General features: G+C 39.0%; 1 protein-coding gene across 17 annotated transcripts in view; it reads left to right on the top strand.

Moving 5' to 3' along the window:
• dlg1a (discs large MAGUK scaffold protein 1a) overlaps positions 1-26,821 on the top strand; it is a 143,390-nt gene that overhangs the window by 95,548 nt on the left and 21,021 nt on the right. For 16 of the 17 annotated variants that reach the window (XM_077198741.1, XM_077198738.1, XM_077198737.1 and 13 more), the window contains 8 exons: positions 1,946-1,996; positions 2,587-2,711; positions 5,015-5,184; positions 5,306-5,442; positions 7,213-7,357; positions 9,258-9,384; positions 17,754-17,910; positions 18,199-18,301. In XM_077198741.1, the coding sequence (XP_077054856.1) occupies positions 1,946-1,996; positions 2,587-2,711; positions 5,015-5,184; positions 5,306-5,442; positions 7,213-7,357; positions 9,258-9,384; positions 17,754-17,910; positions 18,199-18,301 (1,015 nt within the window). Of the gene's footprint in view, positions 1-1,945; positions 1,997-2,586; positions 2,712-5,014; positions 5,185-5,305; positions 5,443-7,212; positions 7,358-9,257; positions 9,385-17,753; positions 17,911-18,198; positions 18,302-25,994; positions 26,227-26,821 lie in introns of those variants that run through there. The other variant, XM_077198754.1, reaches the window with a different exon arrangement.

Raw genomic sequence — 26,821 nt, 5'->3', positions numbered from 1 at the left:
CTTTTTGGATATTTTATATCTTTTTAAAACTGATACAAAAAATAAAAGCATTGAAGTAATAGCATGAATGTTATTGTAGTATCATGCTGAGAGCTGGTGGCATGATTAGAGTACAATGCTGTATTGGGCAGTGTCAGTATTGACGTGCATCTCTCACTCTCCTTTAAACCCCACGCCCAACACTACTGCTGTCACAAACGGATGTTTTCAGCAGCAGTTACAGAAAGAGAGAGCAAAATGTTTAGTATTTAAGGTCTTAAAATGTCATTTAGAAGCTTAAAGCAGAGCCCCCAGAACCACACAAGCGTGTTAATGCTGATTTTTGGCCTGTTTTCGTTGATCTCAAGCATTTAGTCCAACAGTTTTCTCTACCTAGGACAGCTATCCAGCCTCATTTAAATTAAACCTCATGTTCAACTTGTCCTGAGTGAGGTTTGCTCCATGTACACACTCTCTCTCTCTCTGGTATCTTTGTCCATATCATGTGAAGTTTACTGGGGTTTACGGGTGTTACGTGGTCATGACTTTGTAGAAGTTGAAAGATTGGATATAGTTTCACACATTCAAGGTCAGTAGATGTTTAAGTTACGGTTACATTTAAAAAAAGGTGTTTTAAAGTTTATTCCCTGGTGTACTTTCATTGGAAGTGTCTTACTGTGACATTTATTGAGGGACAAGTCTAAATTATTTATTGTGGTAATCAACATTATGCCCCAAATGCTTGTTGATACAGCTTAACTCGTGCTGAACCCAGAACATTGAAAACGAGTGGACTGGAGTGCATGTTGAGCTGACAGCTAGTGTCTGTGTGCTTCATAGATTTGGTTTCTGTGGCCTCTCTGGCTGAAATAGCCAGTAATTGGCAAGAGATGTAATGCTGCCTGAATATTGTAGCGCCAAGAACTGTAGAACCAGTTGAGGTGAAATGGAAGGAATGGAAAGAGAAAACATTGAGTCTTTTTTTGTACCAAACAGTTTGTTCTTACATAAGTAGAGCACTTTCCTAGCAACAACTTTTATTATATAAGATTATATTTTTGCCTATAATCAGTCCCAGATGCAATCTGCAGACATTTTGTTTTATGCTATTTCAGCATATTTTTGCAGAAAATCTGAGGAATTCTGCAGAGTTGATTTACTATATATGGAACGGAGAGTAATACTTATTGGTTTTTGAAAACATAACCAGCGAGCCAAATTATTAAATGAATATTCCTGCTGATGAACAAAAAAACATCAGCAATAACACTCTAAGAAAACAAGGTCACTGGTCAGTAACCTTTCATTTAGGTGCTTAAATACACATTAAGGTATTTATACTAAACTTTAAGGTACTAATATGCACTCTTGAGGGGTAAATAAGGTACAAGGGTGTAACTGGAAAAGACTGCTTTTTTAACCTTTTCTTTCTGAGTAAAAGAGATCAGAACGAACAGTCCTCTGATCTCTTATTGCTGTTGTTTTCTATGGTATAATGTTGGTATTATACTGTATGTCTGTCTATAATAATCTACATTATTATATTAGTAAATTTGTGCATTTAAATAAAAGACTACTAGTGGTGCAAATTGTAGGGGAAAAAGCTAAATTGGTTCCAATTTCTCTTTTTTGATTCTGGTTCCTTAACACTTCATAAGAAAAAATGCAATTTTATTGCCATATGGTGAGAGAATCAACAAACAAAAATACATTTAAAACAATTCCTCCAAAAGGTGTGTAAAAGACTTTTCACAGTCTTTGTGAAAAGGCTGCAATCAGTCGTATAATAACTTGAACTGGCGTACATAATTGTTTGAAATCTAGTAATTACAAAAGTTATTCCTGAATTATAGAAACTTGCAGAAATAAAAAAAAAATTTGGTTGACACTAATAGAGGAGGACATATGCTCAGGTTGATATATTTTGACATTGTATATTGACAAAAGTCTTTCGGTTAACTTTCAGGTGAATGGAACAGAAGCTGAATATGAATATGAAGAAATTACACTTGTACGGGTAAGATTGCGCTGACAATGAAAAAAAAAGGCAGGAATTGCTTACAATGTCAGTAGGATTTACAATACAATATTTAAAGGTAGATGTCATTGTTATGGAGGCTCTGAATAAACTACATAATGATTGTACAGTGAAGAAAACTTGTACAGTTTTCATGCTCAGGGTTTTAAACTCAAATGTTGACAGAAAAAAGCTTGAATTACATTGTTTGGACAATACAGAATTTATTAAATTTAATTTCTACTTGGGCTTTTTTAACATTGAAAGTTTTACAGTATATGTTAACTAACATGAACTAACAATACACATTTATAATACTACATTTATACATAAACACATTAATTAATTCATGAACCCTAATGCATTAACTATAATTTAAATGTATAGATCCTCATTATACTGTACTGAATTGAATATATCTCTGAATCCAATTAACAGATCAACTGGCCGTAACATTTGCATGCACATGTATTTCTCCTTTAATTTCTCTTTGTATTTAATAATGTCATTATGCTTAAAGGTCTATTTTTTCCTTTGGTTGACATTTTCTCCTTTTTGTTCTGACATGTTTTTTTTCCCCCTCCCTACAGGGGAACTCGGGCCTGGGTTTCAGTATTGCAGGCGGTACCGATAACCCCCACATCGGCGAGGACCCAAGCATCTTTATCACCAAGATCATCCCAGGAGGAGCTGCCGCACAGGATGGCAGTCTCAGGTCAGAGAATATGTTATTACCCTCAAAGGACAAGTTCATAATAATGTCTCCTTAGGCCTGTTTCACATCGCGCACATAAGCAGTGCGTATTTATTTCTGAGCTGGTATGAACAGGTCACAAGTAGCATACGTAGCACAGTTATGTGTAGCAGAAGTAGCAGTAGTGGTAGTTACTTTCGACTGCTAAACCTGCCTCACGTAGAGTGCTGAATTCTGCAGAAAACATTGAAAATGCAGTAAAATGTTAGACTTGGTAAACCCAGCCCGATCTACCGCTATTTGATTTCGCCCTGCAGCTCAGGCTGGAAACCTGTACATTTTTCTATCCTGCTTCCATTACAAATCTGCGGGAACCAATCACAAACTGGCTTATCCACCTGGCGCGCTATTGGCGGGTTTACACGATGACGATAGAGTCCAATTCCTTTGAACCTCTCGACGGTGCTCAATGGCTTCTTTAGTTTAGCATAAAATTGCTCGCAAAATTGCTCTGGTCAATGCTACAAACTAACAAGTTTGTTTACAAGTTTTCACGTCGCTCTGCAAAGCACGTCACCCGGATCGTTGGTCTGATTGGTTGAAGGACTATCCAATTGGGTACGGAGTCATTTGAACTATGCCCGTTTATCACGCCTCTTGTGCAGTAGAAAATACAGAGCAGACTCCCCAGACTCATGTTCAGTCTTAAAAGATTGAGCTTGGTCTGGTGATAGCCAGACTAGTAACATTCTAGAACATTTCTTATTATTATTAACATTGAAAACAGTTGTGCTGCTTAATATTTTTGCGGAAACCTCTTGTGGAAAATGGGCGAGATCCACAGAATAAAGGGAGAAAATGTGTTCTTTTTCCTTTTGAACGTCAGAATTGAAATGCAATAAAAGATTTAATTTTTAAAGAATTCTGTCGTGGAAGATGCCACTTGAAGCTAAACACAGACGTTTAGGGTTGCAAGCAAAAAAACGGACTGATTGAATTGATACATTCGAAGATTATTCTACTATTAAAGCATGAATTGATACATTCGAAGTTTATTCTACTATTAAAGCATGAATTTGTTATAAGCAATAGATCTGCATAACATTCATATATGCAGTGCTTAGGGGCCATAATGTATTAGTTCTAGTTACAGCATGAAATAATTTCTAAACCTATAACATTTTAAATTTTTCTATCTCACAATTCTGATTTTTTTTCTCGCAATAGCAAAATTATATCTCCCAATTCAGACTTTATAAATTTCAATAGAGTTAAAATCACAATTATGAGAAAAACAGTCATAACACGTAAATCTACTGAACAGTAAATTTGATTTAATCCATATTAATTTGTTTCATAGGGTATTGTCACTTGGCATGTTTGGTTCGATTGACACGAACCCTGGTGCGATTGCTCTCTTCATTTGAATAAATGTGAACGCTGCCATCCGAACCCATCTTTTGGCGCTGACAAGATGGGTCTCGGTCCACTTCCAAATGAACTCTGGTGTGGTTCGAATGAAAAATGAACACAACACACACAAGTGACGCACACATGTACGCACATAAGTGTACAACGAGCGCATTTATCCCAACACACAACATTGTTTTGGATGTTCTCTCGGAATATACGTCATAAAAACCGACCAATCAGGTTGTGAATTTATCCCTATGCCTTTAGGTTCAGTATCTATAGGTTCGGTGTTAACAATGCCAATGTGAACGCTAAACAGACCAGGACAAAAACAATTTTTTTGGGTCCAGACCTAACTACAGTGTGAACAGTGAACTCACCCAAAGTCTTCCCTAACTTTGGGCTTTGGGTTTAATTAAAATGAATAACCACATGGACCTAAATTATGATTCCCCTCCTCATAATTGATTAATAATTATTGTTCATTGTTAGTTCATGCGTTAACTATTATTAACAAATGAGACCTTTTTTGCAAAGCGTTACCATTTAAATCTGATCCTCCGCTTGCTTACGTTATTTACTGGAAAGGTTTGTAATAGTTGTCTTTTGGTTTACTCCCAATAATAATCTTATACGTAATGTCTGTTTACTCAGTGTGTAACCTGGAAAGGACATTATTTACTGCATAGAACTGCATCCCTGTTTGTGTGAAACCAGAACGCAGTTGCGCTGATGCTTTTCTTACATGCAGCTTTTGTCTGTGGTGTAAAACAATGATAGATCATTTTGTTTATACACAAATTTAGTGTTTTGATTGCTTGTAAGTACTTCAATGGCACTTAATCAATGTGATTTATAGTGGTTTCTTTTGACTGTTTAGTCAAGTGTTCTCCCTCTTTTTCTCTGTACAGAGTTAATGACTCTATACTGCGGGTAAATGATGTAGACGTGAGAGACGTAACTCACAGCAATGCTGTGGAGGCTCTGAAGGATGCAGGTTGCACTGTCAAACTGTACGTAAGAAGAAGAAAAGCCGTCTCAGAAAAAATTATGGATGTAAAGCTGGTAAAAGGTCCTAAAGGTAAAGTTATTTCTCATCTAAAGATTACAAAATAAAAGCCTACTATGTCTTTTTGTGTGATCACTATAATTCACGTTAGGAAATGGTTCAGCAAATGGTTTACTCTGACCTCTGTTGACAGGTCTAGGTTTTAGTATAGCTGGAGGAGTTGGGAACCAACATATTCCTGGGGACAACAGTATTTATATCACCAAAATCATTGAGGGAGGAGCTGCTCACAAAGATGGAAGGCTGCAGATTGGAGATAAACTTCTGGCTGTAAGTAAAAACTTTTCTATTTACTGAATTTAGTAAATGACATCATCTTCACTTTATTTAATGAGATGTACAACCTATTCATTTAGAGCTCCTGCAATTGTAAATATTCTGTTACAATTATTTTGGGGCAAATACGCTGTAGAGGAATTGCATCTGACACACCAATCATTGTTAATGAATCACAACTTAAATTTAGTCATCATCAGGTTCCTTCGATTGGTCCTCTTCTGTCAATTGAATATTATTGTACCCTGGCTTATTAAATAATAAGGCATTCATGTTTTATGTCTGTCTTTTCAAAAGTTTGTAATCAATAAGATTTTATAAAATAAATTAACTTTTATTCTGCAAAGATGCATTAAATTGATCAAAAGTGACAATAGAGACTTGGTTACAAAATATTCTATTTAAAAAAAATGCGCTTTTGAACTTTCTATTCATCAAAAAAAAAAAAGAAAGAAAGAAAATCCTGTAAAAATGTATCATGGTTTCAACAAAAATATTAAGCAGAAACAATTGTTTTCAACATTGATATAATAAGTAATATTTCTTAAACGCCTAATCAGCATAGAATGATTTCTGAAAGGGTTAGTTCAGCCAAAAATGAAAATGATGCCATTAATGACTCACCCTCATGTCGTTCCATGCCCATAAGACCTCCGTTCATCTTTGGAACACAGTTTAAGATATTTTAGATTTAGTCCGAGAGCTTTCTGTCCCTCCATTGAAAATGTATGTACGGTATACTGTCCTTGTCCAGAAAGGAAATAAAGACATCATCAAAGTAGTCCATGTGACATCAGTGGGTTAGTTAGAATGTTTTGAAGCATCGAAAATACACTTCGGTCCAAAAATAACAAAAACGACGACTTTATTCAGCATTGTATTCTCTTCCGGTTCTGTTGTCAATCCGCTTTCATGAGTCCGCTGACGTAAGACGCTGCTGACGTGTGTCTGGTGCGCCCGAGCTTCGTTTACAGTCTGAGGGAGATGCACGCTGGAAACAAAACAATCTTCGCAGTTCGCAAACATGTCTAAGGATTTCCACACAGAGGAAGACTTGCATTTTTTTGCCCAGCCATATTTATTTGAACCCTAATATACGGACGCACTAGATACACGTCAGCAGCGTCTTACGTCAGCAGCGTCACTGCGGACTCGTGAACGCGGATCCACAACAGAACCGGAAGAGAATACAATGCTGAATAAAGTCGTAGTTTTTGTTATTTTTGGACCAAAATGTATTTTCGATGCTTCAAAACATTCTAACTAACCCACTGATGTCACATGGACTACTTTGATGATGTCTTTATTTTCTTTCTGGACAAAGAGAGTATACCGTACATACATTTTCAATGGAGGGACAGAAAGCTCTCGGACTAAATCTAAAATATCTTAAACTTTGTTCCAAAGATGAACGGAGGTCTTACGGGCTTGGAACGACATGAGGGTGAGTCATTAATGACATCATTTTCATTGTTGGGTGAACTAACCCTTGAAGGATCATGTGACACTGAAGACTGGAGTAATGATGCTGAAAATTCAGCTTTGCCATCACAGCAATAAATTGCATTTATTAAACAGAAAACCGCTATTATATTTGTAAAAATATTTCACAAAATTACAGGTTTTACTGTATATTTGATCACATAAATGCAGCCTTGATGAGCATACAAGGCCAATTTCAAAGACTTTAAAACATCTTACTGACCCCACACTTGTATAGTGTGTGTGTGTGTGTGTAGCATCTGATACATTCATCTTTTACAGGTGAATGCTGCTTGCCTTGAAGACGTCACTCATGAAGATGCCGTGACTGCCTTGAAAAACACTCCTGATGTTGTCTATTTAAAAGTGGCAAAACCTACTAGTGTCTTTATGAATGATAGTTACGTTCCTCCCGATGTCACCAGCTGTAAGTAAGCTTATCCTGAAACATACTGTATTCTTGTAGCGTTTTTTTTTTAGACAAAGTCTTTTACCTACATAGGAGGACAAGTAAATGCATGGGGATGTTATCAGTATGGTCAGAGAGTGAACAAACTTGCCAGGCACTTTGCCTCAGTTCTATGGTCTTTTGTTGGTGTCCCATGCTCACTAATGGCTTAAATCCTACCTCAAAGTCGCTATAGACAGCACTTTCTACTGATGGGGGCAGCAACTCATGAGGACGGCCACTAAAATTGACTGTGCAAAGTGCTGAGTGATGACAGTCGATAATGTAGCACCTTGGTGATGTTCCAGTGGCAGGCCAGATCCCCCAGCATTAGATCCTGAGAAAGGAAGCTGTCATTAGGGCTTAAAGGCATGAAGGACAAAAGCGCATTTAATCATGAAGTGCATCACGTGGCCAGCTCCCCTATCCAGCAAATCCAGCGTCAGTATATGTAGAAATCAGTGCATGTGTGTGTGTGCAAGTGTTGCAGAGGGAGTTTTTGAAGCCATGTAAATGAACATGCAGACATGTGAGTGCTCACAATGTGATTTCTTTTTTTTTTTTTTTTTTTCGGAAGGCGTAAACAGAACAATTTCATTAGTGATCTCATTTCATTATATCTGTCATCCAGTCAGGCAATGCGTAGGGCTTTGACACGTGAAGGACTGTTTGATGAGAATTAAATAAATGGGTTGTCGATGTCTGCGGTTAGTAATTGCCCAGTGAGTACCCTTGACTTTATTACACTTTACATCTGACACAGTGAAATAAGGACACATCTTTTATAGTAGGGACATCAATTATGGAGACTTAAAATTATTTTATTTGCACAAAATGAAATTTCTGCCACCCTCATGTCCTTTCATTTACATTCATGCATTTGGCATTTGCTTCTTTCCGATATAATTGCACTTAGATACAGTATACATCAGTTTATGGATTCATTGGAAAGCAAACTTAAGACCTTGCTAGCAGCATTCTGTAGTCAGTCTAATGTTTAAGCTACTAAAATGGTTGTAAAAAAAATGTCTGAAGCCAAACAATAGCTTTGTTTGAGGACCAGCCTGAAGTTTTGTTAAATATTCAATGCTCTCCACCAAAGCTCTGAAAAATTAGCGTTTTGATGCATTTTCTCAAGGTTTAATATCATATATGCCAAACGGTAACGTGTCATAACCAAATGGCCTACCAGAATATGTACAATGATGTAAAATCTGCTCCGCACACAAAGCTATTGCTACTGTATACAGCTAAAGCTATACAGCTCACAAGTCAAATGGACTGCTTTTATGGGTTCTTTTGGTCCTTTTTGGAGCTTAATGTGGTGTTGAACTTTCTATTCATTGACAATAATACTAAATGTTTCTTGAGCACCAAATCAGCATATTAGAATAATTTCTGAAGGATCATGTGACACTGAAGACCATTCCCATTTCCATCACAGGAATGAATTGCATTTTAAAATAAATATATACATTTTATTTTAAATTGTAATATTTCACAATGGTACTGTTTGCACTGTATTTTTGATCAAATAAATGCAGCCCTGGTAAGCATAAGAGACTTTTTTTTTATTACATTAAAAAACATTAAAAAAAATATCTCACCCTAAACTTGTGACCAGCAGTGTTTGTAAGAGAGGTAATGTACTAGGAAGAAGAATAAGTTTGTGCCTAAAGCACAAAGAGAGTGATCAAATAAGATATAACATTCTTGCTACGAGTACTTTTACAAACCAAATATTTTCAGCAATTTTAGTCTTTGGCAAGTCTGTACATGTAATTTTTCACATTAATACATATGACCTCTTAGAACATTGTCAAATGAGTTTTCATCATTGCGTCAATATCATTTAAATCTTTGTGTTTTGGATTTTCAGCCTATTCTCAGCACATGGAGAACCATATCAGCACCCAAAGCTATCTAAGTCAGCCATTAACCCCCGCCACCCCATCTCGGTACTCTCCTATCTCAAAAGGCATGCTGGGAGATGATGAGATCACAAGGTGAGCCTTTGCCCTCCCAATTTCTTTGTCTTCCTAATCATGACTTTTGCCGTACTGTAACATTTGATGGCTTCGGGTTTAGAGGTCGTCTGTGCAGTTTCTATTGTGCATTATGATTCCTTGCCCTTGCGAAATGAAATGATCGTTCATTCCAAGTGAAAGTTAATTCAGATCATGACTTGCTCTTAAACTATTTATATACAGTCTTATGTATAGAAATCTTATCTTATTTCTATACTGATTTCACTCGCTCTCATTTTTTCTCACTCTCATCACATCTTAGGTAGCTTTTTTGCTTTCTGATGCTTCTTTTCTCTGCATCACCCTCCTGAAATTTGGAAGATAATGCTATACAAGTTTCATTACATGTAGCTTGGTGTAAAGATAGCTCCATAATTCTGGTGTAGGTACTGTATGAGAATAACTTTTCTTTACACATCAGATTAGCCGCCAAAGGTTAATGTCATTTTTAGTACATATTGTATCTCTGCATAATGGTTCATGGCTTTATATACTACAAAACAGACTACATAAAACTCTACACTCCCACACAACTCGCATTAGTCTTAGATGAGTTATTAGTTGGTATGTCCTCATCATTCTGCTGAAAGTAAATCATCTTTATTTAGGGATTATTCCCTTTATCTCCAGTTACTGAGGTACAATAATTTTTGGTAACACTTTACAATAAGGTTCATTAGTTAACATTAGTAAATGTATTAACTAACATGAACTAACCATGAGCAATACATTTGTTACTGTATTTGTTAATATTTGTTAATGTTAGTTAATAAAAATAAAGCTGTTCATTGTTTCTTCATGTTAGTTCAGAGTGCATTAAATAATGCTAACAAGATTTTAATAAAGTATTTGTAAATGTTGAAATTAACTAATAATTAAAATTAACTAATTAATAAAGATTAATAAATGCTCTATAAGTGCAGTTCAATATTAGCTCATGCTAACAAATGTAGATAACTTAGGTTAACTAATGAACCTTATTGTAAAGTTTTACCTATTTTTTGTTTAATTCAAAATTCAATTAATCCAATATGTGTGTGTTGCTATAAGCTTCCAGTCATAAGTTCGGTTTGGTTGGACTTTTTAAATGTTTTTGTAAGAAGTCTCTTATGCTCACCAAGACTGCATTTATTTTGATTAGAAATACAGAATAATAAATATATATTGTAAAATATTTGTGTAAAACTTGTAACTCCTTTACCGCTATAATATATTTTAAAGTTTTTATTTATGATTGCCAAACTGAATTTTCAGCAGCCATTACTCCAGTCTTCAAGTCCCCCTGTAGTCAATAATTTGATCCCTTAAAACTCTTTGATCACCAAAATTAGATATTTAACTTTTTTTTCTTGTGAAAAAAAGCTTGAATGTAACACTACAACCTTGCTTAATTTAATATACGTGGAACCATGAAAATATATAAATTAGTCTCCGCCTCCACTCAATCACACAAGCTCAGAATAGCTGATCCACTTGCTCAACTTTACTGTAGTTAACGCTACACGATGGCAAGTGAAAATACTGGTTTAAGTCAGCCATATGCTGAATTTCAGAAGAAGTGGAAGAGTGAGTTATACAGGCTCGCATACAAGCCGATGTATCAGAAGGGTAATGCGTTTTATGTATCGCTCTCTACGTCATCGGACACAAAACGGTAAGCTTAGAATCCTGAGAAACTATTTAGAATGTCAATGGAGAAAGGCATATGGTTGAGACTCAGCATAATTAATAATATGCTGCATGTTGATGTGATTGATTACAACATATTTATGACGTAGAGATCACCGGCGATTTCAAACCATGTTTTTGAGACAATCTTTGGTTCACTGCAGTTTTAATGAGAAAATACTGGTGTTGGTGTTGACTTGATTTTCATCACAGGGGGTCTTTCAGTGTCACATGATCCATTAGAATTCATTTTAACATGCTGATTTTGATCAAAATAAATATTTCATACTACATTAGTCCCATAAATTCAAAGTGAATAATGGGTGCTCGCTGTAGTGCCGCACCGCAAGAAGCGCCTTGCTCCGCACGCTCCCAAGTCTTCTCCTGCCTGCCAAAGCTCGCCGGTTCGCCCGCCAGCTTCACCGGCATCGCTCGAGTCGCTCACCGACGGATAACGGCCGCCGTCCGCCGCCGCTTCCGCCATTGAGATCGACGAGACAGCCGAGGCCTGCTGCTCTATCCTGGCGTCGGACAGTGAGGACTGGGCGAGCTCTGTGGACCTCCCCCCCTCTGCCCGCGAGCCTTCAATGAAAAAGGGCTGGCATCGAGTCAGAGCTGATGCGTCTTCTCTCACAGGCCGTCGACAACCTCGGCCTCGAGTGGGAGGCACCCGCGCAGCCTGCGCGCAACCGGCTGGACGGATGCTTCCTGCAAAAGAACCAAACCCCATCACCATCTAGGCCCGTGCCTTTTCTTCCTGAGCTTCACGAAGAAGTCGCAAAGGACTGGAACGCCCCCTTCTCGGCCAGATTGCGTACCTCTGTCTCTGCAGCATTCTCCGTGGTGGACGGTGCTAAATCAGAGGATACCTTTCTCTTCCTCCAGTGGACGCAGCTGTAGCAGCCCATCTTTGCCCGCCCTCTGCTGGACGGCGCGCTCAGACAGTGCTACCCTCTCAAGCCTGCCGTGCGACTTCCGCCGTGCACAGTCGCGCTTACACTGCCGCTGGGCAGGCCGTATATTGCACTGCACACTATGGGTATTCTGCAGATCTTCCAGGCCGACCTTCTCCGCAAAATGGACGAGGAAGGACCCGGAAGCTATCAGCGTGCCGGATTTAAGGAGTGCTACAGACTTGGCTCTTCGCACTGCGCAATCCGCTGCACAAGCTATTGGGCGAAACATGGCTTCTCTCACTGTGGCTGAGAGACATCTTTGGCTGACGTTGTCGGAGATGACGGACTCGGAGCGCGCTGTGTTCCTCGACGCGCCCATCTCCCCAGCTGGCCTCTTCGGATCTGCCGTCAAGGATTTTGCGGACAGATTTGTCGAGGTTCAGAAGACGTCACAGGCAATGAAGCACTTCTTGCCGAATCGCTCTAGTTCCGCAGCAGGTCGCTCAAAACAGCCGTCTGCTCGGAGCTCCTGACGCAGCCTCCGCCCACCGCCACCGCTCCTCAGCGCCGCCAGGCCCGAGACCAGAGACCGCGCTCTTGCTTTGTTGGCCGCCGCCCCCCTACACGCGGGCTCCGGCCAAGGATTGAGATAAAGCCCGAGGTCTCAAAAACTTCCTAGCCCCCCTAGGAAAACGACGGTGTTCAAATCCTGCTGCGGCCGGATTTTCACCAAAACTTCTCGCTCGTTCAGTTCCAAACAATGTGACTGTTTCAGTGTATTTTGCAGTAAACAAGCCGGTACCACAACCCGCTTGCCTGCACACAAACACCGTTTTTACGGCGACCCAGATAAATCTCAAAAATAATGTATTTTCTGGTATTCCGGCCACGGCCGATGGTGTTATGAGTGTTATAAAAATGCCCACTGCTCAGTGCTCATTCCAACACACAAACACAGTACAGGGCTCGCACAAATAAAATCGACTCATGTCGATTGTGCATTAAACGTAGTGAATGTGCCCACGACACAGTGTCCGCAAACACTACACAATACATGTCCCATGGTTTCTGTAAAAACTAAACCAACAGACATTCAGTTAGCTCAGGCCGACAGTGTTCTCAGTGCAGTGAGTGTGCCTGCTGTCCCGCGCACACATTCCCTCACAGACATGTTAAACCCCGCCGGGGTTTGTCCCGCTCGGTCTCTCTCCACAAACGGTCATAGAGAAGTCGAGCGCGGCCAGGCTGCCCACTGTGATCAGCGTGCCCCCCGCCCTCGAACACAGCAAACACAGTGTTTACTTTTCAGCACACCGGAGCTCTTCGGGCCGTCACTACGTTGTGGCCAGAGCCCAGATCTCATTCTACCTCTAGCTATTCATGCAAATGCGTGGGCAAAGCTTCCCGGGGTATCAGAATGGGTGCTGAACACTATTAAAAGAGGCTATTCGCTGCAGTTCGCTCGACGTCTCCGCTGTTACACGGCGCGTGTCGAGACGACGGTAAAGAACGAGGTAGCTCATCTACTTCGAGCCGAAATAGCGAAACTACTGAGCAAAGGGGCCATAGAACCTTTATCTCAGAGTGAAGGGGGTGTATACAGCAGATATTTTCTGGTACAGAAAAAACACGGGGGTCTCAGACCCATTCTAGATCTGCGGCAACTGAACAGAGTGCTTGTGAAGCGCCAGTTGAGAATACTTACAACCAGGAAAATCCTCGCGCAAGTTCGCCAGGAGGACTGGTTTGTCAATAGATCTGAAAGACGCTTTCCAAAATACAAATTCCAAATACAAATAGTGTCACATCACAGGCGTTTCTTGAGATTCGCCTTCGTGGGCCAGGCATATCAATACACAGTCCTGCCGTTCGGCCTGTCCCTGGCACCCCGTACATTTACGATGTGCATGGACGGGTCTCTCGCACCCCTGAGACTTCGGGGCATGCGAGTTTTGAACTACTTGGACGATTGGCTGATTCTAGCTCGATCACGCTCAGAGCTCATAGAACACAGGACCATATTACTCGAGCATCTCGGGAACCTGGGTCTAACAGTCAATTGGGCGAAAAGTTCGCTGTCTCCCAGTCATAAAATTGGTTTTCTGGGCACAGTACTGGACTCGCTGTCTATGACAGCGCACCTGTCGCCGGAGCGCAGACTGAACTTTCAGCGCGCCGTGAAATCCTTCCACTGCCGCACTATTGTCCCGCTCAAAAGGTTTCAGAAAATGCTGGGCCTTATGGCCTCAGCATCTTCGGTACTCCGGCTGGGTCTGCTTCGCATGCACCCACTGCAGTCATGGCTGAAAGCGCGAGTTCCACCTCGGGCATGGGCCTTTCAGTCTGTTTCGCCTCAAGGTCGATCTGAAATGTGTCTCAGCTCTGGAACCTTGGAAGGCGATCGACTGGTATGAGTCAGGTGTGAGTCTGGGGACTTCCTCGAGTGTGAAGGTGGTGTCCACGGACGCCTCCACCTCGGGATAGGGAGCGCTGCTCGAGGGCAGACCGTTCTTTGGCCAGTGGTCAGAACGGGAGAAGCTTCTACACATAAACTGTCTGGAAATGATGGCAGTCGACAACGCCCTGAGGCTTTTTTGTCCCTGAATAAAAGGTCAAAACGTCCTGGTCCGATCGGACATGTCAGTGGTGGCCTATATAAATCACCAGGGTGGCATCAGGTCCCGAAACCTTTACATGCTGACGGAACGCTTCCTGGTCTGGGCTCAGCACAACCTGCTTTCGTTGAAAGCAGCACATGTGCCTTGTCACCTGAATCTGGGACCAGATAGACCGTCCAGAAACAATGTTCCAGCAGGAGAATGGTCGCTGCACCCGCTGACGATCAGACTGCTGTGGGAGACATTCGGCAGAGCGCAGGTGGACCTGTTCGCGTCCTAGGAAAACGCTCACTGTCCAAAGTTTTTCTCCAAAAGCAGGGATGCGCTGGCCCACGTCTGGCCCCGCTGCCCTTTTTACACTGCATGTATAGGCCATCAACGGGTATCCGCTAACCTCCCGGAGGGAGTGTTAAACACGATCACACAGGCTAGAGCCCTGTCTACTAGACGGCTCTATTCCTCAAAATGGTCTGTGTTCTCTGGCTGGTGTCAAGCTCAGGGCTTTTCACCCCTAGACTGCGGGGTTACGGAAGTTCTTTCCTTCCTTCAAGAGCTACTGGATAAGGGCAGAACCCCATCCACGCTCAAAGTTTATGTAGCGGCCATAGCAGCGTTTACTAAAACGGCGTCTGGCCAGTCACTGGGGAGGAGCGATCTGGTCGTACGATTCCTCAAAGGAGCTAGGAGGCTGAACCCTCCCAGACATCCTTCAGTCCCCGTGTGGGACCTTTCTACGGTTTTGGAAGCCATGAAAGGTGCCCCATTCGAGCCAATCCATTTGTCAGACATGAAAAATTTGTCTTTCAAATTCGTCTACATTTATAAGGTTTTATAATCTAGAGGTTCCCGCCTTACAGGCTAAGCTTCTGTCGGTCTAGTAATCAGCTCTGTCTGCCCCGTTGCTCTGGCTCAGAAGGCTGGATTTTGCTTGTGCATCGTTCACTGATCGATAGAACAGCTCCGTGGGTGTTGAAAGACCCGTACTGCTACCCAGTTCAGGCTGAACGCCGTTCACCCTGACTGCGTGGTACACTGTTAACATGATTAGCTCCTGTAGGATGCTATTTATGGGGAATGATGCTTACAGCCTCTCTTCTCTGACTCTCTGTGAGTCTATGGTGATTATGCACTATATGAGTCTCGGATTACTAGCCTTGGGACTTTAGTGTCGGATCCCAGTACGCACGGCGTTTTACACCGTGTTCCCCACTGTGTACGAGAGAAACTCTCGTTAGAGAACGTACTCGGTTACTAACGTAACCTCTGTTCTCTCTAGAGAGGGAACGAGTACTGCGTATTTTGCCGTGCTTACAACATTCTCTGGTTCGCTTCGGCGATGAAAACCAGTTTGTATCAGCCCATCGAGCTATATTTATAGGTCAAGGCCACGCCTATTTCGGCAGGACGTGACGTAGTGGCGCGAAGCGTCCCCATTGGATATGGTGTCACGCAGGGCCTCTCTCGATAGGCTGCTGCTGTTGCCGCAGGTCAGCCAATAGGCACGCAAGCCGCCTTGCCTATGTCTGCATGCTGCTGCAACGCGTTTCACATTAAATCCAAATTAAGGATAATTTTTGGCTTCAATATCTCGTGGAAAAGAGGTTTTCCCCATAGCTTAAGATATTACGCAGTACTCGTTCCCTCTCTAGAGAGAACCGAGGTTAAGTTAGTATCAGAGTACGTTTTTAAACATTACATAACTATCTCGTCATATTGAAGAATTATATCATATATCTGAATTATAAAACTCCCTTTTCTCACTTTTGCAAAGGAAAGTTTTGTTTTTTTAAATCCAGACAGTGAGAACCCTGGTTTTTCAAAGTATAGGGGGGGAAAAAAACAGTTGTTAAGGTGATGTAAAATAAAAAATATATTTTAATTTTATAATTGTTTTTAATTTATTTTGATGCTTGTTTTCTCTTATTTTCAATCATTTTAAGTCCTATTGAGAACCACTGATGTATGGCATTCACAAGGACACATGCAGAGTGACATATGGCAGATCACTCATAGTATTTGTTGGACAGTTTTAAATGCCCTCTGGAGAGCTGTTGAAGATATTACTTCATTTAGGATAAAGCCTCTTTGCTGTGTCCTGTTCTTTCTCATTCACCTGATTTGTTTGCTCATTTCGAAAGAGTTGTCGTCAGTAGCGACTCGCGAGTGGTATTACGAGAGAGAGAGACAGAGAGAGAGAAAGACTGTGTAGATGATCTTGGCCAGTCCACCATATATTTTATCCAGTAGAGAACAGTAGATACTTATCAAAGACACACACACATACTGACTGGTGTGCTTTACCATTTTTATCCCCTTTAATCATGGGGATTTATTTCCCATTGGAAGAATTTGCCAAATACGTCATATTGATGTTAAAAACAAACAGCCTTTTACGTCATAAGCTGCCGTCATGAAATGACCAACCAATCTGTGAAGTCAATTTTGGCAAATCTGATAAGCTTTGAATTAAGACTTAATTCTACAGGATGGGTATAAAAATACACTGTTTTATAAGTGAGATTTGTCAACGTCACTCAGTTACTCTACTGAACCGTTGTTATTAGAGTTTTAAGGGTTAAAAGACACGTCTGTAGCCATGTTGAGTGAGGGTTTGTCTTTGAAAACGTGCGAATGCTACCGAGCCAGTGATTTGAGGCTGTGCTGCCATCTACAGACTACTAGATGCATGCTTCACAAATATGCTGTCCTTGGCAAACTAATATTTAAATATTTTATCAGCTCTGGCACCAAAAATACTGCTGAACACTTTTACGTCAGGCTCCCTGTTTGGCTGATCAGGATGATGTGAAAGTGTTTACACTTTTCAGGATACAAATCATCATACAAATGGTGTAATTATAGTTATAAATATAAATACATAATTGCACACATCACATTTACATACAATTTGAACTGCAGATAAAAGTAATAATGCGATGCACCTTTGCAAATTGTAAGAGAATGCATCTCTCTTGTGTAGTTCATATTTTGTACACTAGAGGGAGATCTGGTCAAATTTATTTTATTTTTTTTATCTTTCTGGGATTGCAAATAATTGTATGTGTGTATGTCTGTCGGTTTTGTAAGCATTGGAATATTTATTTAAGCATGCTTTCCTGAACTTCTCAATCAAATCAAATAATAAATGCTGGTTTTGTTTTTTAAGGGAGCCTAGGAAAATAGTCCTGCATAGGGGCACCACAGGACTAGGCTTCAACATTGTAGGAGGAGAAGATGGAGAGGGAATCTTCATCTCCTTCATATTAGCAGGAGGGCCTGCAGACCTGTGTGGAGAATTGAGGAAAGGAGACCGTATCATTTCTGTAAGAAGAACATCGCATTATCAGCAATTGTTGCTCATTATTACTCATTGTCAATCTTACAGAAATATTTTATTTTTTTATTTCAGTGAAACATTGATTTGAAAAAGTGAATTGCAGAATGTATTTGTATTTGGTATATCCATACATTTTACAGTAATAGTTTTCTAGGTTTTACAGTAGATTTTAAATTCTAAATTAGCATTTTCAGGCTATTGGACCCCACTGGTTGTGTTTGGCATCAGTGGTTATTTGTGGTACACATCATTAATATTGTATGTTTGTATGCAGGTAAATGGGGTGGACCTCCGCAGTGCAACGCATGAACAGGCGGCTGCAGCTCTGAAGAATGCTGGACAGACTGTCACCATCGTAGCTCAGTACAGACCTGAAGGTAGGTCGGCACTTCCTCTCCCAATATTTCAGACATCATAGTTTCAAACTGACCAGCATATTTCAATGCTTACAGTAGGATTCTTATGCTTTCCATGTGGCTTGATTTCATTCAGAACTGGACTACCTGGCCTTTACTAATATGACAGCTTCAATCCTTTTGTTTATTTCAACTGATAATAAGCATCTGTTGTGTTTCATTACATACACTACCACTAAATGTGCATTTGATTCAAGCCTAAACCTTGATTAACTTTCTTTTATACTGATTAATTTCCTCACTATGCCTCAGATTGGTGTTTACCCAAATCTCCCCTCCTATTTGCATACAGATTTTAAAATCAAACTCTAAATTGCTGAGCATTTAGCTGAATTGCATGCAGCATGGCCTGAATACTACAAATGCTTATTTGTTCACAACTGGGCACAGCATAAAGCCTTTTCATGTATGGTGGACTGTGATAATGGGAAGAAAGTCAAGTGGCAGTGACGCAGTGGATTTGATAGAAAACCTGTCATTTGTGTTGTGCGGAGGATGATCTTGGTAACCTGCCGAAATCTGCTCCTATGAAATAATCTTAGTTGTGAATAATGGTGTCCACTGACTTCTCAACTTAATTGTTGCTCTTTAAACCCAGCTGTAGTGTGTATTTATAGTCAACATGAAATGCTATTCGCAACCCATTACTTTTATTTTATCCATTTAATTTCATAATCTGAAATGTTTCAAAGTGAAACAGGTTATTGAACAAGAAAAAATGACAGGACTTGATTTTATCTGTCATAAATGTATTTGGTGAAAATTGTCTTTTTTATTTGTAATGATAATACCAAAAATACACTACTGCCCCTACGGAGCCACATAGTGAAGGAAAAATATATATGATGTGAGGGAAAATTATTTGTCAATGCTTTTGCGTTCTCTCGCAAATGTTTTGCGTTCCTCCAAGAAACTTTGCATTGGCTCGCAAAACGTTTGCGAGGGCGTAATGTTTGTGAATGCAAAAGTTTCTCTTTTTTTCCCACCACCATGTCCATTTAGGGGCTCCGTACTGAAACAAATACACTACCTTTCAAAACTTTAGTTTTTTAAGGCTGTATTATTTTGCTCGAAATGCAGTATAGACAGTAATATTGTGAAATATTTTAATTATAACAATTTAAAGTACCATTTTTCTATTTTAATACATTCCACATTTTATTTTTTTCTATACTAATGGAAAAACTGAATTTGTGACTTTGGTCTTCAGGGTCACATGATCCTTCAGAAATCATTCTAATATGCTGATTTAGTGCTCAAGAAACATTTCTTTGATGAATAAAAAGAACAGCATTTTTTTAAAAATAGAAATCTTTTAGACTACTATTATAAATGTACTGTCCCTTTTGAACAATTAAATGTCCATGTTGAATAAAAGTATTAATTTTTTGTAATTTCATGTTGATTTTAAATTGTCAACATGCACATGATCACTAGGTGATCATGTGCCCAGGTCGCTGTATGGTGTTGTGGTCGTGACTCAGAGCAGCTTGGCTTCTTCATCCTGAGGTTCAGACTCCAGCCTGTCCGTCCTTTCTTTCGGCTCGGCAGGCCTGGCTGCAGTGTTTATTAAAATACCAATGGGGTGTTGATGACCCTCAGAGCTTTGGCTGGAGATAGTTTGAGAGGGTCTAAATTAAGATTCTGAACAGGTCTGTGCGATCCGAGCTTCTTTCACACCCCTAGTGAGCATATGTGCGTCTATGTAGCATTTTCTCTGTTTGGTGAAAGCTGTTGTCTTAGCGTGGCTCCTGTGCCTGGCTTCCTGTCCCCGTCACGCTCCTCCGTTCATGGCCAGCACAGAGCATCTCTGCCCTTCAGATTGGCTTTCACTAGCACAACGTTTCAACCTGTAATAGTTACAAGTTAAAACATGCTAGAAAGATGCTTCTTGTAACATATTAAAATGCTAGGAACATGTTAACAGCATATTAAAACATGTTAGCAATATGCTACAACATGTTAGAAACAAGTTTTATAAACAGAAATGTATATATTCTTTATAATTTCTTATTCCTTACTTTTGTAGTACTTTTGTTTTAATTTGAAATATTACCTGGGCATTTTTACATATTTTGTTAGACCCAAATGTTCGTTTAGATTGATTTAACACACTTTACAGTTTATTTAATATTTCTTTTTTTGCATTACAGTAATTGTGCTGGCTTGACAGTGTGCTGAAACGTGGTACAAACAAGCTAGCAACATGTTATAGTGGGATATCATTGTTAAAACATGCTAGAAACATTAAAATAAGTTAGAAAGATGCCAGTAACATGTTAAAATATGTGCTAAAACATGCTAGAAAGATGATAGTAACATACTAAAATGCTAGAAACGTGTTTTATTACAAAACATGTATATTCTTTTTACTTTATTACTTTTTTTTTTTTTACTTTATTTACCATTTTTACAGATTTTGTGAGACTTAAACTTTTCCATAGCGTAGTCTGTCATCTCCCCTTCATTGTTGCTTTCCATACCAAATCAGCACACCTACTGTCATCTTGTGTTACAACACGGGTGTCAGTTTGCAAGGCCTTGGCTCTCAGTGTTACTTTCAGTTCAAATATAGATGTGGAAGGTTTCAATAATGCATTGTAATGATGTCGATACACTGTATTTTATTTCCACATTGTATCATAATTGATTTTACGAAAACAAATTTGCAACCCATTTTTGGGGCATTAGTGACCAGCCATTGCACTGCAGTGAAGATACTGCATTGAACGTTACGTTTATAGCAGTGACGGAGAAATGACCGACCTCCATGTGAATCTGTTTATTATCCAAGCAAGAGATCTCATCAACATGCTCTTTTGCCCAGTATTCAATCAGCAAGCTGGAGATCGGTCATGCCAAAATGAGGCGGCCACAGGTGCGAGCAGGGTTCAGGCAGCTCCCTGTGGGGAGACTGAGCTGAGATTAGATCCAACTCCCTCTGCTCTCCATATGCAGTGTGCAACAACATGCATAATAAAGCATCGGAAAGCACAGACGCAGCGCTCGCTTTGACCAATGGCTGCTGAAGAGCTGCTGAGGGAGGACCTTGTAAACTCTCCAGGGCTTCTCATAGTGAATCTGTCCGTGCTGCATGTTGTTTTTCATTAAGTGCGATAACCAGAGGATGCTTTATATATCTAACTAAAGAACAGATGTTGTGGTGTAATGCTTTAACTGAGATGAGTTATTCCAGAGCCTCCATCTTGTGACATGAGAAACAAATGTCATTAAACGTACTCGGATGGTGGTGTTTGGATAGGAAATGAAACCCTTCAGGGCTAGACTGCTTTGATCAGAGGGATTTAACGGCTCTGAGGATCTGTGCTGGAGCTTAAAGACATCAGTGTCTGACACACACACAGCTGGGCTAAGCACAAGTCCCACTTCAGTGACATGCCCTCCAGTTATTTACAGACTTAAAGAGGAATCTGCCCATTTCATTTACCTCAAATGAATCAAATGCTTTGTACTTTTAATTGGACAGCGCAGTCGATGAAAGCAGTGCTTGACTATGATTTGTCCCATCGTATATACAGTATAAGAAGGTGCGATCAAGTAGTGCTTCAGTGTCGGCATGTCTTCTTATTATGAGGAACTTAGGGCTCATTTATATGGAAATGTGCACTTTTTTAAATAAAAAAATTACATAGCGATGCACTGATAGCAGTATCGGTATCTGGCCGATACTGCGCTCATGAACTGTTACATGATTTATGCATAATGATTGGTTCCCTACATTATTACAGGAAGGTGGTAGAATAATCACATTACGTTTTCAAGAAAACGCGCAAACATCCGAAGCGCACGCCCAGAAAGCTGCCTATCAGACAGCGTGAGAATTGCCTATTAAATCGAGTTCTCATTTAATGTCTTGCAAGATAACCGACACATTCTCACAAAATAATGTCAATATGCCCTTATAGGCAAGTATCCTTGTGAAACATAGGTGGTTATGTCTTAAGTGAGCGTAAACAATTGAAAAGAAAACGCGCGTGTAACAGTATGTTGGATACGTGCAGCTCTTAAAGTGACAGCAGCCTAATAAACCTACTGCTGCCTTTGTCCTCAATGTTAATCTAACAACAAAAGGCAGAGAAAATCACTCACTGCTCTTGACTGGTTGAGGCCTGTTCGAGCAGCCCTAAATATTCCCTGTGATATTAAATTGAAGATAAAATATCATTGAGCAATAATATGAACACTGAAAGTAACAGTAGCTTCCACTATACTTTTTAACAGACATAATTAGGCATGAAAATAACTGAAGGTGATATCGATTTGCTAAGCCAACTAATTTGATGCATATTCTTTTGGTTTCTCTGCCCAATATTGTGAAAACAATTAAAATGCAATGAAAATACAGGTATCTGTACTAGGTATTAGTGAATACTAAAAATAAAAGTATTGATATCAGACTCATTCTGGAAAAGTGGTATCGTTGCATCCCCAAAATTAACATCATAATAATAATAATAATGTATTGACAATTTTTTTTGTAAAATTATGAATAAATTATAATACATTATATAATTAAATGTTTAATAATAATAAAATGCTTATTATTATTATTGTATAGTTTATATATAGATATAGATATAGATAGGTTATATATAGACAGCTGGTATATTTAACAATTTTTATTTATTTTTTGTAAAATTATTGAAATACAACATTTATTGAATTGCTTAATCAATGTTTTACACAAGTTTATGCTGCAATACTGTAAATATGTTTCCCCCAGACAATGAAAATCCTGGAGTTGCTTATTCAAGCATATTTTGGGCTTGTTTTGTCAGACCAGGTTGCTTGCTTTTCTTGCAAGATGTAATACTTAGATGGCATGTATAGCAGCAGTGCTGAGGTTTTACTGTGCTCGTATCAAAAATGAGTTAAGCTTCTTTTAACGCCTTAAGGAGATGACTAAAGTATTAGTCAATGTTATGTATAAACTGAGAGTGCTTTAGCCACATACATTAGCGCCACGCACAGACTACAATGATAAACTCAGTCAGATTAACGAAGAAATCCTCTCTCGCTGTCTTAACTTTGATTTGATGACGTGGAAATTTTGTGACTTTGTGTTTGGTGACTGTTTTTTCTTTTTCTTATTTGGTCTACAAAGTACTATTGAAGTGATTTGTGGCCAAAGCATATTGCAGCAGTTTGCTAAATACTCATTAAGGATGCAAAATATCTGTACCTTATCGGTTACTGGCGGATGTTCGATATTTATTTCTATATGTTCATTTTCCCCTTTTTATACATTCACATTATCTTTGCCATCATCTAACACTCACTTAAAGTTAATCTTATAAATACTAATAATTCAATAACACTGTTAAATGTAATCTTTCGGAATTATCCAAATGCATATCCGTTTAAACGTTAAACAGTTAAAGGATTTTTAGTGGATTGTTTTATTTGTTTATTGTACACCACAATATTGTCCATTTTATTGATTTTGAGGCATAACATGAAAAAAAATTACTGGCATATCGGCATCACTATTACAATTTCTCATACTCAGGAAGTATTAAACTTTGTAGCTAACTTGTCCTGTGCCATTTGTCCAAAAGGCACGAATTATACCTCAAATCGTGCATTAATTTAGCTTTGACTATTGTGCCATAATGCCATTTCTAAATATAAAATCTCCTAATAATTATTCATCCAACTTTCATTCTTTTGAAACGTGACTCAAAACATATTATTTTCTCTCTCGGACTCCCTCCTTTTCAAGCTGTCTGAAAGCCCCTTAATTGTTTTGTTTGACATGTAATTAGTGACGATAACATTCTGAATTCTTGATAACACGAAGGCCTTTCAGCGTTCTATGGCAGCACATGCATCATTACTCCCATTAAACTAATCATTCAAAACCGGTGTAATCCTGGGAGAAATAGCATTGTTTCCTGTTGTTTCATCTGCGTGGACTCAGTGAGCAGTCATGAAAGTTCTCCAGTCTTCATTATGAAGGACTTTGTAATACTTCTCTATCTAATTATAAGCTTTTGTTCATCAACAGAGACTTGCACACATCCATTAAATCTCATTGTTCTATGTTTATCTACCAAGGGAAGATGTACATGCAGAGAGAATACATGACAGAGATATGATTTATTGAAGATAATTTAATGTCGTAGTGTACTTATGAAATATCCATATTGTCTCGTCAGATACAGTTCTAAAAAGGCAACAAAATCTCCAACAATACAGTAGCATGTATATGTATATCAGCCAGAGGATATGTATTGTATTTTTAAACTTTTACTTTATTCATGTGTGTGTGAAACTCAATATTTTTTAGATATTAAGATTATTTTTTTATTTTATTTTATCACAATTACATGAACGTAAGGATTCATTTTATATTTCACTCCTTTGGTTTAAGTGTTTCTTTCTTCTTCTTTTTTTCTTGCAAGGATATGTAGTTGTAAACTGAAACACAATTTCTTATGAAATATTCCGAGGCTTAATTCTTTCCTCTATAATCAAAATATTTCTCATAAAAATTGTAATTCTGTCTTTAACTCGCCCTCATGTCATTCCAAAACTGCATGACATTCTTGCTTCTGTAAATTGTTTTTTAGAAATTTCTCAAGTGTTTTTTGTTGACACAATGGAAGTCAGTGGTAATCAAAATGGTTTGGTTTCTTCAAAATATCCTATTTTATTCTCCACCGAAGAAACTAATACAGGTTTGGAACAACATGATGGTGATTAAATGATGACAGAATTTAAATTTTGGGTAGAACTATAACTTTTAAAGCATGTTTCACCAGATCATGCATAGAAATACTCAAATACAACACAGTCATTTTATGGTCCCACTTTATATTAAGTGGCTTTAAGTACTATGTACTTACATTGAAATTAATAATTTGATACAATGGACTTATTGTGTACATACATGATTTTACATTGTACTTATATTTTAAAAATACCTGCATGTAATTACAGCTGTAATTAATTTATGTAATTACATTTGTAATTACACAGTTGACCCTTCCCTTACACCTTAACCTACCCTTAAACCGACCCATACCACCACACCAAACCTTACCAGTATCACATCTCAATAGCAGCAAACGTGTTTTACAACACAACCTGAACACAATAAGTACATTGTACTTATTTTTCAATGTAAGTACATAGTACTTAAAGCCACTTAATATAAAGTGAGACCCATTTTATTTATGTATTTATCTTACAAAAGTTACTGCATAACATGAATGCCCATGTGTATTTTTTTTGTCTGTGTTTTTTGACCTGCCTAAATCCTTTTCCCAATTGAATCCTGTGGATTAGCAACATGTTCAGCCACGTGCAGTCGGGCTAAATTTGCTGTAACCCAGCAGATCCTCAGAACCCGCATGCTTACACCAAACCTCCGTTGCTGACAAATATTATCACAAGCCTCAGTGCTCTTCTATTTCTTCTGTTGTTCGATCACTCTGTTCTCTTTCTTTGCTTTGCTTGGTGAAATAAACGTGTTGTCTTGTGCTAAACAAGCCAACATGGGTTAGGGCTGTGACTTCAACAGAAAGAGAGAGAGAGCGAGCGAGAGAGAGAGAGAGAGAGAGAGAAAGAGAGGGAGGGGTGAGTGAGCAATACAAGCACTGTTTAGTCCATTAGCATCTGTTATGTCGCTGTGCTGTAGGTGCTCAGAGAGGCTTTGCGTGGAAGCGTCCAACTAAGGCAAGTAACACACACATACACGCGCTCAAACACACTGGGAGAGCAGCTGTGTGTGATTTGGGAGCTGTCCTTCAGCACCACAACACAATTGAACTCACATGGAGGGGTAGAGACAGACACGGAGAAAACCGCTCAGAAAACTTTCACTCTCTCTAGACTCCTGCACGGCTCTGAGAAAAGAGTCTGTAAGTATGCTGATTTACTTTCAACTTATCTGAACACTAATTTGTAGCGAGAAGGTGTTAAGTTATTCAGTGGAAGGAGAATTAAAGTGTTTTCTTGTGTATTTGAATGGTGAATGGGGGTTTAAATGTACCTTAATATATGTAATAATATATATATATATATATATATTTTTTTTTAAAGAGGAGGTTTAACTTGGTTAAAAGCTTGTAATCTGTTTTTTTTCTTCTCGAGTTGCCTCATATTTCATTGACTGGCTTTTTTTTTTTTTTATTGAAACCTGTCATGAGCTCTTTATCAGGTCACTTTTGTTCGTGCAAATTATAATTTCAACATATCCCTCGTGTCCTATAGCTTGAATGTATTTCTTACTTCCTCTGAGGTCAAACATAGGGAAAGAGCAGGAGTGTTATGTGAGTTAAACCACTGAATAATTCATGAACATTTTCACCGTTTCAGCCTAGCGTGAGCAAACCCTCCTCTCGCAGTTCTGGTAATGGATGATGAATTCAGCAGATCTATCTTATTAAATAAGATTTCTCAAATATATCAGACTATATCCATCCTCTCTACCACTTTACGGCTTGCACAGCTGTG

This window comes from Siphateles boraxobius, unplaced genomic scaffold (assembly GCF_051911475.1).
Source record: "Siphateles boraxobius isolate OS27281-9 unplaced genomic scaffold, OSU_SipBor_1 41, whole genome shotgun sequence".
Lineage (NCBI taxonomy): Eukaryota > Metazoa > Chordata > Actinopteri > Cypriniformes > Leuciscidae > Siphateles > Siphateles boraxobius.
The sequence above is the reverse complement of the archived record's forward strand: the minus strand, read 5'-3'. Positions and strand labels throughout refer to the sequence as shown.